Raw genomic sequence first — 16,256 nt, 5'->3', positions numbered from 1 at the left:
AAAAATATAAATATGATGTGCAATAATAGGATTAATTAATCAACTAATTTTAGATAGATAGTATCTGTTATAATTGAATTATGATATATATTCTATGACGATTTTTCTATGCATATTTAATAATAATAATTTTAGGTTATATGGTATTAGTTATAATTTTTAGTAGATATAACTTTCAATATGGTAAATATTTCTATGGTAATTTTCTATGCATATTTAATGATATATGTTTTTAGGAATTTTTATGAATGCCTATATTTGATTGGAGGTTAAAATATGGATAAATTTAGAATTTTTATTATGCGTTTAAACAGATTAGATGTGAAGGTAATAATTTTGTATATAGATCTATATCTATATCTATAAAGACAAAAGGACTGACTGACTGGCCAAAAATTCTCCAACTTCCCGATGTCGTAGAAACATGAAATTTGGCACACGCATAGATTATCTCCAAAATAGGAAAAGTAATTGAGTCCCAACTCGATTATTCAATTCTAGCGCAAAAGAATTGCCGTCGAAATTTTACGTACGTAATCTAAATCTGTCACTTTCCAATGTCATAGAAGCTTAAAATTTGGCACGAGCATTGATTATGTCATAAATGGGAAAAGTTATTGGGTCCCAACACGATTATTCAATTCTATGCACAAAAGAATTAGCGTCCAAATTTTACGTACGGAATCTAATTCTCTCACTTCCCGATGTCATAGAAACAGGAAATTTGGCAGGAGCATTGATTATGTCATAAATAGGAAAAGTTAATGGGTCCCAACTCGATTATTGAATTCTATGCGCAAAACAATTAGCGTCCAAATTTTACGTACGGAATCTAATTATCTCACTTTCCGGTGTCATAGAATCGTGAAATTTGGCAGGAGCATTGATTATGTCATAAATAGGAAACGCTAATGGGTCCCAACTCGATTATTTAATTCTAGCGCAAAAGAATTGGCGTCGAAATTTTACGTGCGGAATGTAATTTTTTCACTTTCCGGTGTCATAGAAACGGGAAATTTGGCACGAGCATTGATTATGTCATAAATAGGAAACGCTAATGGGTCCCAACTCGATTATTCAATTCTATGCGCAAAAGAATTAGCGTCCAAATTTTACGTACATAATCTAAATCTCTCACTTCCCAATGTAATAGAAACATGAAATTTGGCACGGGCATTGATTATGTCATAAATAAGAAAAGTTAATGTGTCCCAACTCGATTATTCAATTCTATGCGCAAAAGAATTAGCGTCCAAAATTTTACGTACGGAATCTAATTTTCTCACTTTCTGGTGTCATAGAAACGTGAAATTTGGCACGAGCATTGATTACGTCATAAATAGGAAAAGTTCATAGGTCCCAACTCGATTATTCAATTCTAGCGCAAAAGAATTAGCGTCCAAATTTTACGTGCGGAATGTAATTTTTTCACTTTCCGGTGTCATAGAAACGGGAAATCTGGCACGAGCATTGATTATGTCATAAATAGGAAAAGTTAATGGGTCTCAACTTGATTATTCAATTCTATGCGCAAAAGAATTAGTGTCCAAATTTTATGTACGTAATCTTATTCTCTCACTTCCTGATGTAATTTTATATAAAGTAAACGTCACATGGTTACCTCCCCGTGGTATTTCCTGGGTAATGCAGAGAATTATGCAAAATGGTGAACATATGTTTTTCCGGTATCTCTAAAGTAAGCACGACTTTATAAGATTTTCCGTGTGAACACCAGATAAACACCAGTACCAAATTAACTCGGGCGAAGCCGGGTATATCAGCTAGTGTATCTATCTATCTATCTATCTATCTATCTATCTATCTATCTATCTATCTATCTATCTATCTATCTATCTATCTATCTATCTATCTATCGATAAGAATTTAGGTATAAAAGAAAATCAAGTGATGTTTGAAAAACGTTTTACAAAAACCAATAGGTAAAAAGAAACAATGTATAAAGAATAAGTAATGTGTGGATAACAAACAGTTTGAAAAGTGACGTGTAGAAAACAGTTTGAAAAACAAATGCTGGTTTTTATGAATGAATGCAGTTGTAGTAACGGGAAAGATCACATGATGTAGATAGTGACGTGTAGAGCATGTGACCATTACGTATGATCCCACGTGACCGCAAGATGGTTCCAACAAGCGGCGTCCGCGGATCCATGTGAGTGTTAACTAAATGTATAAATGTATGTCTTGTTAATGTTGACTTTATGCTTGAAGAGGGCGGTTCAGTCCGCCGAAACGCGTAGCAACTACTAAAGCAATTATTAAGTAAAATATAATTATAGGGACCTCCGTGTCCGTTGATATCCTGGGAGACCACGAGCACTGGGGATATTTTCTTGGCTTCTGGAACAGGCATTGTCCCTACTACTTTAATATCTAGAGATTTTTTTGGTTCATTTCCTTCATTTGTAAAGGAGGCTATAGGACCAGTACATTTATGGTTCTAGCACAGGGGTTTTGTACCCTTGTTTTATAGCCAAACCATTGCTCTACCACTGATAAACATTGTTCTGAACGCTCAAATATTCGTTTGAGGGACAAAACCTTCTGGTCCCTTTTCATATAGAGCTCTTGACAAAGTCGCATTTTGCGACAAATGCATCGAGCCATTTAAAACATCAAGTGAACTTAACATCTAATCTTATTTGACCTAATTAACATAGATCAAAGCTGGGGTAGGTCTATATGGGCAATTGGATCTATTTAGAACCAAAGTACTACCTCTTTTGTGACAATCTAAGCATACAGAACCAACTCTTTGGCTACACTTTGGCTGTACCACTTTAATAGTGGACAAGCCAAGTTTTTTTTGGATGGAAAACTATCGATTTTAATTTCTTAGTCTTTGGCACCAGAGTATCCTGAGAGCACAAATCATAAAAAAACATGAATATCTATACCAACTAGAACTGTGTAATTGCTCCTCGAGTGCCATCTGTGGGCCATCTAAGAAAATTGAAGCTGAGCAAAGCACAAAAAAAAGGGGGGGGGGGGACTCGGCGCTCCACAAAACCAATCCATAAAAGTTATAGAAGTGATCCCAATAGGACCCGTTAATGTAACATGCAACACGTTTCGTCGCGGTAAAGACGAGACTTTATCAAGCATGAAAAAGTCACGTCTTTACCGTGACGAAACGCGTTGCGCGTTACATTAAAGGGTCCTATTGGGATCACTTCTATAACTTTTCTGGATTGGTTTTGTGGAGCGCCGAGCCCCCCTTTTTCTTTTTTGTGCTTTGCTCAGCTTTACTTTACAAGTCGAGCCCTTTCCTTAGGGATACGATGGGCTGAGGCTTGCTCCCCCTGTGCACACGGTTAAGCTTAACCATACATTGGATTTCCATCGGTTGGATTGATTTAACGCCTACTGGGACATGGAGGTGCTGTGTCGGAGCCCATCCACTTTGGGGGATTTTCCCACCCGCACCGGGTAAGTTCCATATTTTTATTTACATTTGAATCTCATTGAGTCATTTGAATATTGAAAACATTTGAAAACGTTACTATAAAAAGTGATTTCCCTGCGGCTGTGATACCCTAATATTAGTGAGTTCCTCACCTGAGGTGTTGCAGAGTCCAATAATACCCACCCAGGCTGTTTCTTCAGAAAGCAGACACATTGTACCGGTATATGTGTTCAGTGTAATAATTTCCCAAGACTGAACCAAAGACAAAAGAAAACCTACTCCTTTATACAATCCACAAAAAAAGGCTGCATGCACACAGGTAGGTCAGATTCTGCATACGGTATTCCATAGTGGAATCCGGCTCTGGCAGCAGTTGTGTCTGCGCGTATCTGCTTTCTTTTTCTTTTTGTATTGTGAAGGGTCTGCACAGCTCACCATCGGACATGCACTATACAGTTTTGTTTTGTTTTTTAAACTCCTTTTCCCGCGGAATCCGTGGCCCGTCTGCAATGTCAATTGTGGACAAGCTGCGGGTCGGATGACTTCCATTGACTTCAATGTAAGCTGTCCGCATGGGATCCACAGGAAAATAGAGCATGCTGCGATCTTTCATCCACGAGTGGAAACTGCAACAGGTTTCCGCTCATGTGCATGAAGAATCATATTTGCATTGCATGCTATGGGCAGTATTTGCTGCGGAATCCGGAGACGGTTGTCCGCTCCGGGTTCCGCAATTCAAGTCCTCCAATGTACATTCACCCACAGACATTCCTTCATTATCTAAAAACAAACTGGTTACATTTCACTACAGTATTGCACAGCTGCAGTAACTAACTCTACAATTGCTGACTCATCTCCTGCCCTGAAATAGGCATACTTCTGCTCTCCTTTTTACAACACCTACCATCTTAATGGCATTAATTCTTTCATAGCCAAATCCTAGCTACCACAGTGGTAGTGAGAATGTTATATATTTAAGTGTCTTTGTTGTTTCAGCACAACAGAAATATCTTGATACGAGGGCATACGCACATAGAACTAAAGGTCTCGGCTGGCTGGCTAATGACATATCCTGCATTCATCTACTAAGCCCGCTGGACAATGAGTGTAGGTTCCCAGTAGTGATGACATTTGAGAAGCTGGAGTGTGGAAAATACCAATGCTCGGTGATTATATATTGTAAAGCTCAAACTCAGTGCTTATATTTTAAAGAGTAACGATGTGCCGCTGTCTTAAAGAGGTGGCAAGTGCTGGAGTCCAATATATGTACACTGAGAAAGATTGGATTATTTTTCAAGTAATGGGTGTTTCTCTGGAAGTCACTTTATCTTAATGAAAGAACACCATAGGTGTGCAAAACTGTTGCTGGTGATTGTCTCATAAGAATCTATAGACACTTCATAAAGAATAGCGATCCCAGTATATTAAAGGGGTTGTCCCGCGCCGAAACGGGTTTTTTTTTTTTCAACAGCCCCCTCCGTTCGGCACGAGACAAACCCGATGCAGGGACCAAAAAAAAATCCGCACAGCGCTTACCTGAATCCCCGCGCTCCGGTGACTTCTTACTTACCTGCTGAAGATGGCCGCCGGGATCTTCTCCCTCGGTGGACCGCAGGGCTTCTGTGCGGTCCATTGCCGATTCCAGCCTCCTGATTGGCTGGAATCGGCACGTGGTGGGGCGGAGCTACACGGAGCCGCTCTCTGGCACGAGCGGCCCCATTGAGAAAGGAAGAAGACCGGACTGCGCAAGCGCGTCTAATCCGGCGATTAGATGCTGAAAATTAGACGGCACCATGGAGACGAGGACGCTAGCAGCGGAACAGGTAAGTGAATAATTTCTGATAACTTCTGTATGGCTCATAATTAATGCACAATGTACATTACAAAGTGCATTAATATGGCCATACAGAAGTGTATAGACCCACTTGCTTTCGCGGGACAACCCCTTTAACAATAGAGTAACAGTATGCAAGTCCGGAAAAAGGCAAATGTTCATCCGGATCAGCTTATTACCCCTCGATTTGATCCAGAGGAAGACAAAAAAAAAGTCCAAATGACGTAGAAGCCAATTAGTTTCTTTTGTTTCCACAAGGCCCCCCCGGTTTATCGAATTATAGTTTTCTTAATTGTATTTATGATTTTCCATTAAATTGTGGTTATATAAATATGATAGAATGAAGTATGAGCTTTGAACAGTACAGTCTAGAGGATATGATTTATTACTGTGTTTGCATTGGCTGCAGCAGTGACGTCCCACATACACACATGAAAGCTGCAACCAATCACTGCCCATTTACTAGGGAAGTAACATTATTACATTCTTACAGAAGTGCAGATGTAGCAGAGCCAAGTATGTAATCTAACAGTGCTTTCTATGCACTATAGTTACTTATTGAGGGGAACCTTGAATCTCCGGGGATTGAATATAAAATCTGAAACAGGACTCCTACCTATCATGTGCAGACTAGAATACTGGTGTCTTATGTGGCTAAAGAATTATTAGGCTCTTTCAAATGCCAGGATATAGGTGCTATTTCTGTCTCTGTACAAGATATAGCTAAAGCCTTGAAGCTAGTATAGTAAAGAATTACTTGCAGCTCCAATAGCACATTGTGATGTCACCCAGAGTTCTCCTCAACTGCAAACCCAACTCTGCTCAGCAGTTTCAGTGTTTAAGTACCTCTTGTTGTTTCACCAGAAAAGCGTCAACAAGATTCCTCTGGTCATTTACATCCAGTTCTTTCCTCTGGTTGGTGAAGGTCTCTCGAATAAACTCATGCAATACTTTCGTATTCTTGGTCAGCTTTTTTTCAATTGTAGAACACCAGCACATCACAGATGGAAATGTATTATACAGCTGCAGTGGAAAAAAAATACATAACTGAATATAAAAGAACTTAAAAGCTTAAAAGTTTCCTAAATGCAAAATAAAGAACTCTAGTCTTTATTCAAAGTGTTCTAGTATTTTTCTGCTGCAAAGTTTGTGCAACCCCTGTACATAACTGGTTGTGCTGCAGCTTAATGATCAGGTACTGGTTTGGAGTCCCTAGTCGTAAGCGAGGTGGGCAGTTAGTGTAGTCAGGCAAGCCAGAGGTTGTGACATGGGTAGTATCTATTGCAGTACAGAGGACCAGGCAGATAGAGTAGTCAGGGAAAGCCAGAGGTCAGTACATGGGTAGTATCTATTGCAGTCCAGGTAAGCAGGCAGGTAGAGTAGTCAGGGGAGGCAAGAGCAATTATCTTTTGTAAGAGGAACAGTCAAGTGGAGGAGCTTGACTTGAGTCTGGAAGGACAATAATCGCGCAAGAAGGGAGGGCCAGAGAAAGGTTTATATAGGGAAAACACATGGTGGAGCCAGTCAGGGAAACACAGAAGCATGAAACTAAGCGCAAGGAAAAAGGGCAAGGTTTTGAATTGGAGCTATCCAGAGAACTGATCGCTCAATCAGAAGAGACACCACCTAGAGGACAGGTGCTCATTAGAGATGAGCGAGCACCAAAATGCTCGGGTGCTCGTTACTCGAGTCAAACTTTCAGTGATGCTCGAGAGTTCGTTTCGAGTAACGAACCCCATTGAAGTCAATGGGCGACTCGAGCATTTTTGTATATCGCCGATGCTCGCTAAGGTTTTCATTTGTGAAAACCTGGGAAATTCAAGAAAGTGATGGGAACGACACAGAAACGGATAGGGCAGGCGAGGGGCTACATGTTAGGCTGCATCTCAAGTTCACAGGTCCCACTATTAAGCCACAATAGTGGCAAGAGAAGAACGATGTTAGCCCATTGAATTCAATGGAGCTGGCAATACAGCTGGCTCCATTGAAAGCAATGGGCTGCCGGCGATTCATCCCGCGCTCGCCGGCAGGCCATTGCTTTCAATGGAGCCGGCTGTATTGCCGGCTCCATTGAATTCAATGGTCAGTGCTCGTTTAATCGAGACGAGTACCACGTGGTGCTCGTCTCAAGTAACGAGCATCTCGAGCACCCTAATACTCGAACGAGCATCAAGCTCGGACGAGTATGCTCGCTCATCTCTAGTGCTCATATGTTCGAGTCCGGACATCAGTCCCCTCCTTCCAAGATGGCCACCGGACATCCCACGAGCCAGCTTTCCCAGGTAACTCCAGTGAAACTCCCCTGTGAGCCTGTGGGCATTAACATTAGAGCTCAGCTGCCAGGAATGCTCTTCAAGACCATATCCCTTCCATTGGATGAGATATTGCAGTTTACCCTTAAAATGTCCTAGAATCCAGAATTTTCTCAACAAGGTTCTCCTCCTCACAATGCACTTTTACCGGTGGAGGAGGACGTTGATTTTTTCCCGGAAAGGTGTTTTTTGAATGGCTTTAGTAGTGACACATGGAACACCGAATTAATTTTCAGGTTGTCAAGGAGGAGTTTCAAATGGAAGGCCACCTGGCCAATCTTCACAGCAATCTGGAATGGTTCCATGAATCTTTGTCCAAACTTTGGAAAGAATTCATGCATTAAGATTTTTTTTTGTAGATCACCACACTTCATCTTCCACCCGAAAAGTAGGAGAGACTTTGCATTGTCAAATCAGGAATAAATAAGGGCTATAAGACAAGGTTATCATAAAAGGGGCTTTGAGCTGTACAGCTACAGTATGTTTGAAGTTGTTTTAATTAAATTCTGCTGTTGGTAAGTAGTCCACCCAATCATCCTTGAGATAGGAAATAAAACAGCAGAGGTATTGTTCCAGAGTCTGGTTGGTCCTATCAATCTGACCAATGGACTAGGGATGAAAGACAAATTAGTAGTAATCCTTAGGGCCATGCAGAAGTTCTTCCAGACTCTTGATGTAAATTGAACAGCACAATCAAAAACTATGTTATCAGGAATCCCATGTAGCCTAAATATCTCCTTGATCATTAATTCCGAAGTTGTTTCAGCTGTGGGAATCCCTTTGATGGGAATAAAATGGGCCATTTTTGTGAGTCGGTCCACTACAAGGATTGCAGTAATTTCTTTTGAGGGTGGGAGGTTCACAATAAAGTCCATTGACATTGATCCCCAAGGTCTGGATGGAACTGGAGTTGGTTGAAGTACCAAAGGAGGTAATCGTGGAGTTTTATGATCAGTAAGGACTATTACAGGATGATTGGCTCCTTCCAAAAGATATTTCCATTGATAGAAGGCAAACTCGATGGCTAAAAGTTCTTTATATCCAATGTCATAGTTTCTTTCTGCAGGTGACAAAGTATGACACAAAACCGCACATGGATGCAGCTGTATTTTATCTTTAACTCATTGAGACAGAATATCTCCCTTTATGAATCTTCTGTAAAAAATTTTCAAATCCTATAAGGAGTTGATTTTTTCTTGCTGCAGACATCACTGAATTGCTGGTTCTAAGATGGCATCTTCTTACAATTCTGATGACAATCCTCAAACTTGTATATTTTTAGGGTTGGACAGAGTCAACTGACAATATTTCCTACAATATTCTAAAGTAAAGGTCATAGCTCTTGAACCTTGGTTGAAGGATTATGGGTAGAAAACCAATGGATTCCTAATTTAGGAGAAGAAATTAGATAAAAATTGATTGTTTCATGGTGACTAGGTTCAATACTGATTTCCAGTTTACATGTCTCCTGATTTACTGGCCCTGAAAATAAAGGTGATCCAGTCACAGTTTCCATATCACTTGGCATGGGATTTGTTTTATTTGGAATGTTATCAAGAGCGCATTTTAAGTCCATAAAATTCCCTCCTGCTCCCAAATTTAACATAGCAGAACATTGTATTTTTTGGCTTCCAAAAAAGACCTGCATGGGGATGACAAAATGGACGGATGGAGGACGGATTTTATCTCCATCTTGTGTTACTAATGGAATAGCCTGCATGACAGAACCCAACTGATTAGAAATGTCAGTTAGTTGTGGTCTTGACATTTGTAAAGGCAATAGTCTTCTAGAACTTGCTAGGACAGTTGATAGCATAATGTCCTGAGTCCCCGCAATAGAGGCATAAATTCTCAGTATGGCATCTCTCCTCAGCTGTGGAGAGGGGCTTGCAGATGACATCGCACTGCATGGGTTCAGGTTTAGTTTCAGTCCTTTGCTGGGTGTTCAATGCGGGTTGACTGAAGGAATAGGTCGGGTTGTTTCCAAGAACCCATAGCTTCTCCTTTCTACATTCTGTAAGTCTCATCAATTCAGATGCATAGCTCAAGAAGTTGCCTTTGTAAGTTGTCCATCCCCTTTAATAATTCAGAAACTTTCCTGGTAAGAGGCACAAATCTCCTAGAGCTCAGCAACCTGTTTCCTCAGGGAGGCTACAATGGACTCCATGTTGGATATGATTATTTTGTAATGATCAGGTTCCGGTTCGGAGTCCCGGGTCATAAGTGGTGTAGGTGGGTAGTGTAGTCAGGCATGCCAGAGGTTGGTACATGGGTAGTATCTGTTGCAGTACAGAAGAACAGGCAGATAGTGTAGTCAGGGGAAGCCAGAAGTCTGTACACAGGAGCAATTACTTTTTGTAAGAAGAGCATTCAACTGGAAGCACAATAATTGTGCACATAATGAGGAAAAGGGACAGTTTTATATAGGGAGATTAAGGAAAGCATAGGGTGGAGCCAGTCACGAAAACATAGAAGAATGGACCTAAAAACACAAGAGGTACAAGAGAAAGATTTTGAATGGGAGCTATGCAGAGAACTGATAGCTCAATCAGAAGCACCGCCTAGAGCATGGGAGCTCCCAGGTTTGAGTTCTGACATGCAGCTTCTGGCTCTTCTGGCTCTTGGTGTTGGGCTAGCATGAGCTGGAGACAAGAAATCTAGGTGCGTGCACTGACACTTTCACATGTGGGTTGCATGCTCGCATGTATGTCTTACAGATCCATGCAGGAGCAGAAATAATGAAATGTTGCCAGCTGCACAGATAGGAAGGCAGAGAATGCTAGCGAAAGTGGGAGGTGAGAGTAGACGCCGCTAGTTGTGGCCATCACAGAAATACTGACAGACATCTATTTTATGCTGTGCCTAATGCATGGCTTAAGCACCATTTACAAGCAATGATTATTGCTCAAAATTTGTTCAAATGATGGCATATTAGCGATAATCATTGTGTGTAAATACTACCATTGTTTACTTTTCAACTGAGCAATGATTTCAAGGTATGATTTTAAGCAATGATTTGAAGCTTAAAATCCATCTTCAGCCAGAGAGTAGATAACGCAGAATGCACTCTATGTTCTGCCTCCAGAGTCGGAGATTATATTGTATTCAGCACACAACCCTCACAAGAATAACGGAGCTGTGTGCAGAGCTCAGACCACCTGCTGAGCTCTACAAACAGCTCCCAGAGGCATATTTACACGCAAATGGATATTCTAAAGTACTAACGGACATTAGCACTTTATGCTAAACAATCACTAAAACTGTCAATCTTTCATTCCTTTGAAAGATTGTCTTTGCATGTAAATGGGCCTTTTAATGTTGCAGCAATGAGGGTGTTTCTTATTCCTCTGGCTGCCATATTTGTGTGCCAGCCCCCTGGGATTGCATTGCAGGATTGCTAGTGATGTGAAGATAATTACAGCGCATGCACTTTGTTTTGAAATTTAGGTGCTGTGGTTTACCATGACATCTAAGGGAATGAAAGGCCAAGGTCAGAGTGATCTCCAACCTAGGCTACTAGGTAGGAGATGAGCTGCTAATTACAGCCATCCTTCAGCAGGTGATGGCGCAGGCACAGCTTTTATGGCCGTGTCATTGCTATACTGTACATCTATGAAGGCATAGTCCAAGTTACACTAGTTTTACAGCTCAGCATTATTCAAATGAATGTAGCTGCAGTACCACATATATCCTCATTGATAGGAGTGGCACTGCATTGAGAACTCTCATCAAGGTAGATGTAATTCTTGAACAAACTCCGCTGCAACTTTTTTTTTGCAGATTGTTGAAGTGCATTAGGCTCAGACCCCAACAAATCACATTGGATAGTAAGTCAATGTTAGTGTTTCCCAGAAAACCCTTTTAAATATAACATGGAATGGAGATGCTCACCACAGCCATTGGGTGTCCATATAATTTGACATTTTCATGAAGAATCTTAAGCAGCTTCTCGAGTGTGGGATCTTCATACGCAAATCGATGACTCAGTAAGATGGAGACTATTATGTTGGCTACAGCAGCATTTATTATTTTGAGGTTATCAAAAGGCTCATCTGCAAATTCAAGGGTCAGAATGTATTAATTACATCATCTGAAGTGTGTAAATCTTCTCAACAGGCAAAATACAACATGTTCTAGTGTATGGAGTTAAGGCCCATTACATTAATAGCAACAACCTATCCTGTGCAACCGCTGAAAAAAGCTGATTGGTCTTTGCCAATAGAAAAGTTTCATGGCCTTTTGGCTAGTGCTGCTGACACATCAATTTAACCATTAGACGGGGCAGGAATATATCTTATGTAGGGAGTATAGAGGTAACAGTCTCATCCAGGCTTTGGTTGCCTAAGTTGGGCCAAATGGTCCTCTGACACCAGTATTAGAAGTAGCATATGTTGTATATTTTGCTTTGGAGTCAAGGAGCTTCAAGATACATCTGAGCAAGGTCAAGGTGGTCACACTTACACTGATTGGACATTGATGGCATATCTACATGCTACTATTATCCGATTTGCCATCAATGCATTTGTTAAGAGAAGTAAACATTGAAAATGTGGATGGTGGCACTTATTTACAGGTTGGTGCATGTCTCAAAGGCCTAATTAAATTGTAATCACTTATGAAGAAAAGTTCTGATAGTACATTGGGGTGCAGGATATGGTCTAAAAGGAGTTTTCCAGCTTCACACTATTGATGATAGAATAGACCTGCAATAGTAGATTGGCTTGGGTCTACTTTGGTGGCTGGGTCCAGACCTTAGCATGGTCACAGCAGGGACCAAGATGGTTGTCAATGGTGGCTCTACTGTCCCTCCCTGGAACATCCAGACGTGGCCTAGCTTGGCTGCGCACAGTGGCAAAAATAATGATAGCAATGCTGAATTATATAGTTTAAATGTTCTCATGATGCTAGTTTGAGTCCAAACCAGACTTAAGTAAACCAAAAGGTACACAGTTCACTCCATGATTGAAAAGTTAACGGTTCACACTTTGCAGAATTCTTAGTTAGCATTAAATTCAACAGTTCCACTTAAACAGAAAATACATGCACATATTTCTTAGCTTCTTCTCTGTACAGGAAGATGGACCCACCAGTGTAAGTTATCTGGAGGATTCTTCCAGATGGGTATTTGTGACGGAATTAAGGGAATCCGACTGACTGCTTTAGCTTAGTTAGACTCATGCTTGATAGACTCGCTTCTTGGTTCCGAAGGGTCTCCCTTGTCTAGACTTCCTCTCTGTAGGAAGGATGAAAGGCTCCTTGCACTCTGGCCTCCTGCACAGAGCTTGACCAATACTTTAGGCCTGACTAATTCTGGTTTAAGCCCGACTAGGTTAAGCTCCACTTTTCAGCCTCCTCACTCTCCTTCATTCTACAGCCAACCACCTTACTCATTAACTACTACACCAACTGCTGCCCAAAAACTAACCTCTACAGTTATATGTACAACTATAGGGTGATTTGCTCAGCCAATCCCAGGGCTGCTTAAGATGACTGACAAGACACACAAGGTTAGGGTCAGTTCTGGACAGTCACTCAAGATTAGGTTACACAAACAGACAAATGAACTTACATTGACCCAGACAAAGCAATACACAATACACAGTCTACCACATTTAACAGTACAAACACATACACACCACAGAAAGTAGATAAAGTGCTGGAGTGTCCCTACTCTGGGACACTACACTATCATCTGGGTCCCCCAGTGATTAGCTGTTTGCTGGGCCACTGCACTACTGTATGGAGCTGCTGCATTGCAGTGCTGAGAATAAAGTTGTGCGTTTCTGGCAAGACATGAACTACCAACAATAGTGGACTGGCTCGGCCAACAATTGATCACCTGGAAACCTTTGCTGATCAACTATCTTCCATAGTGTAAAGATGGACAATAGCGTACAGCTGGGCAAACTTTTTTAAACATGCTGCACTCAAATGTACAATCAAAACTTTCTCCACGAGTATGACCCAGTGTGGTAGTGTCACCTGTACTGAAATACTCTCATACACTGCAGGCCAAAAGTTTTAACACTTCCAACGTTTCTAGATATTTTTAACATTAACACAGTTTAAGTCTAGCAAACAACATGAAATGATTCAAAAGGTTCAAAAATAAGTTAACCTAAAAAATATTCTAAAATTTTAACCTGAAATGCCACAATATTCTGAATTCATGATTTTAACCAATGGGGCTTTTCAGGGAAAATCATCAAAAAGCAAATTATGGTTTGAAATTGGATACAAACTATTCCTACCGGCATCTCAACATTTTTAGATTACTTTCAAACCCTTTGATTATATATAACCATTGTTGGAACAGACTGCATTATACACTGTAGGGTAGGATATGGACAGTGCTGCTCTTCAGGACAGACTGCATTACTATCATAATGGCAAGAAAAAAAATCAATTAACCAAAGACAGACATTATAACCCGTAGGAGTGTAGGTCTGTTATACAGAGAAATTGTGAAGCATTGAGAATGGGGTAATAAACAGCGCAGGAAATATAAACAAACGAACAAACAAAAGATGTACCACACATGACTGCCTGCATAAGTACGCAGTTATATACAGTACATTACATGACCGTATCCAGCTGGGATCTGCTGCGGGTCTCTGTAATTCTTACTTAATTTACAAAAAGTCCCCGGCAATACTTCTCTTCCTGCATTTCCAGGAGCAGCTTGTTGAGTGCCTTCTGCTCTGAGACCACTGCACCTCAGCAAGCTTACATGTCAGAGGAGGTGTGCAGGTTCACAGAGCACCACGTTCTACATCCCATCTCTGTCATTGAGGTCAAGAAATAACCCCCCAAAAAGTGTTGGGTTTGCAGCAAGCATGGGCGGAGGAAGGATACCCTGTTTTATTGCCCCATGTGCCCCTATTTTGACAAATACCGCACAGTTTTACATTACTTTTATCTAAGATTTAGCGAATGCCAGAAAGGTGGAAGGGGGGATTCTTTTTAGAGTGTCAATTTTTTTCTGCTCAAGTGAGCAATGGTGCCTGGAATTTATTCAGTTGTGCCCTGAAAGGCAAAAGAGTATTACCTCCATTACATGCCTAGTTATGTATCCAGTAAGCAGATTAGGGCCACAATGGGTATGTTTCTGAAGACAGGACTAACCAGCATATCCATTTTGCAGTACAAGTCTTCATTCATATGTATGCTGTATGGAAAAACCTTGTTTTTAAAATGACAATTGCGAAAAAATTTAAAATCAAAATGTTTTCCTTCTGCTTTGCTTAGTCATTGAAAACTGAGGGTAAGGGGGTGCTCAAAATACACAGTGCAGCCCTAGATGAATTCAATAAGGGGGTTTAGTTTTCAAAATAGGGTGGGGGTTCTCAATTGTTTTTGCAGCTCAAGGGCTCTACAAGTGGGCAATGGAGCATGAAACACCTTCAAGCAAAATCTGTTCTGAAAGCCACTGGCTCCTCCTTTCGCTTTGGGCCCTGTTGTGCATAGAGACATAAGATTTTGCCACAATGGGTATGTTTCTAAACACAGGACAAAGATGGGTATCTGTTTTGGGGTGCACTTTAGACTAAAAACTGTCTTTAAAATGACATTTGCAAAAATATGACTTTTATCCTCTAAATTGCATTAAAAACGTGGGCTCAAAATACTAATGAGACCCCTCAGTGAATATATTAAGGGGTGTATTTTTTTAAATGTGGTCATTTATTGGGGTATCATTCCGACATCTATGAGCCTTTGCAATCTTGGCTTAGCTTAGAAAAACAAATGGTTTCTCAAAATTGTGATAATTAATGTTAAAGGTGTCTCCGAAATGGTTTTAAAAAAACTAAAGTTTTTTAATTGTGATTCCAGAATAAAGTAAACAGTTGGAAATATATGTCTTATCAAAAACTTGTACAGTACGTTTGCACATATTTCAGATATTGCAGTTTATAATGTAAATGACAATTTCTTTTTTAATTTTCCCAAATTCTATCTGTATTTTTACCACCTAAATGAAGTACAAAATGTGGCAAAACAACAATGTCAGAATTACTTGGATATGCAAAACCTTTATGGAGTTGTTCTATGTTAAAGTGACATGTCAGATTTTGAAAATTCGGCCTGGTCATTAAGGCGCAAACAGGCTTGGTCTCTAATGGGGTAAACTTGAACTTTGAAATGAAAGCATAAAATAAACATCTGAAAATTAAACTGTAACTATCACGTAAAACTGAAATAATTGGTGTTCCAAAACTTTTGACTGGTAGTGTAGAAGTCCCGCACCATAGTAGGTTTTGTTTGGGTTTTTTGTTTTTGTAAACACATCTTATGGACTAGAGTGGCACTATCTAGGATTGTAGTTCAGCTCCATTCAAAAGCAAATGGTTTTTCTACCTCTGGCCAATTCTTTTAAGAGCAAACTAGCCTTATTTAAAGGTGGTCTTGAACGTGAATCCAAATAGATCACTATCAAGAAGACTGATACATCATTGCTTATCGCCCTTTAACATGGGATGACAGTCAGGTAAATGACTGCACCAGGACTGAGCTCACCGCTAAGGTCATTAGCGCTCCTGCAGAGTGTTTAGACTGACAGACTTCACTGCTGGATTGTGGACTTCTGGCTGGCTATTCACTCAGCGCTTCATCTATGTGAAGTGATGAGTGGGGAGCGTTTACACGGAATGACAAGGCTGCAATCCTGCAACAGCTTTCCTACTGA

At 40.5% G+C, this 16,256-nt stretch overlaps 1 protein-coding gene across 1 annotated transcript in view; it reads right to left on the bottom strand.

The window, feature by feature from the left end:
* LOC136620948 (cytochrome P450 2K6-like) overlaps positions 1–16,256 on the bottom strand; it is a 54,880-nt gene that overhangs the window by 25,377 nt on the left and 13,247 nt on the right. Inside the window, exons 5-6 of the mRNA XM_066596061.1 lie at positions 11,462–11,622; positions 6,105–6,281 (exon numbers count right to left, since the gene is read on the bottom strand). Coding sequence (XP_066452158.1) covers positions 6,105–6,281; positions 11,462–11,622 — 338 coding nt within the window. The remainder of the gene's footprint in view (positions 1–6,104; positions 6,282–11,461; positions 11,623–16,256) is intronic.

The sequence above is a fragment of the Eleutherodactylus coqui genome, chromosome 1 (assembly GCF_035609145.1).
Source record: "Eleutherodactylus coqui strain aEleCoq1 chromosome 1, aEleCoq1.hap1, whole genome shotgun sequence".
Lineage (NCBI taxonomy): Eukaryota > Metazoa > Chordata > Amphibia > Anura > Eleutherodactylidae > Eleutherodactylus > Eleutherodactylus coqui.
This window is presented reverse-complemented; position numbering and strand designations above follow the sequence as displayed.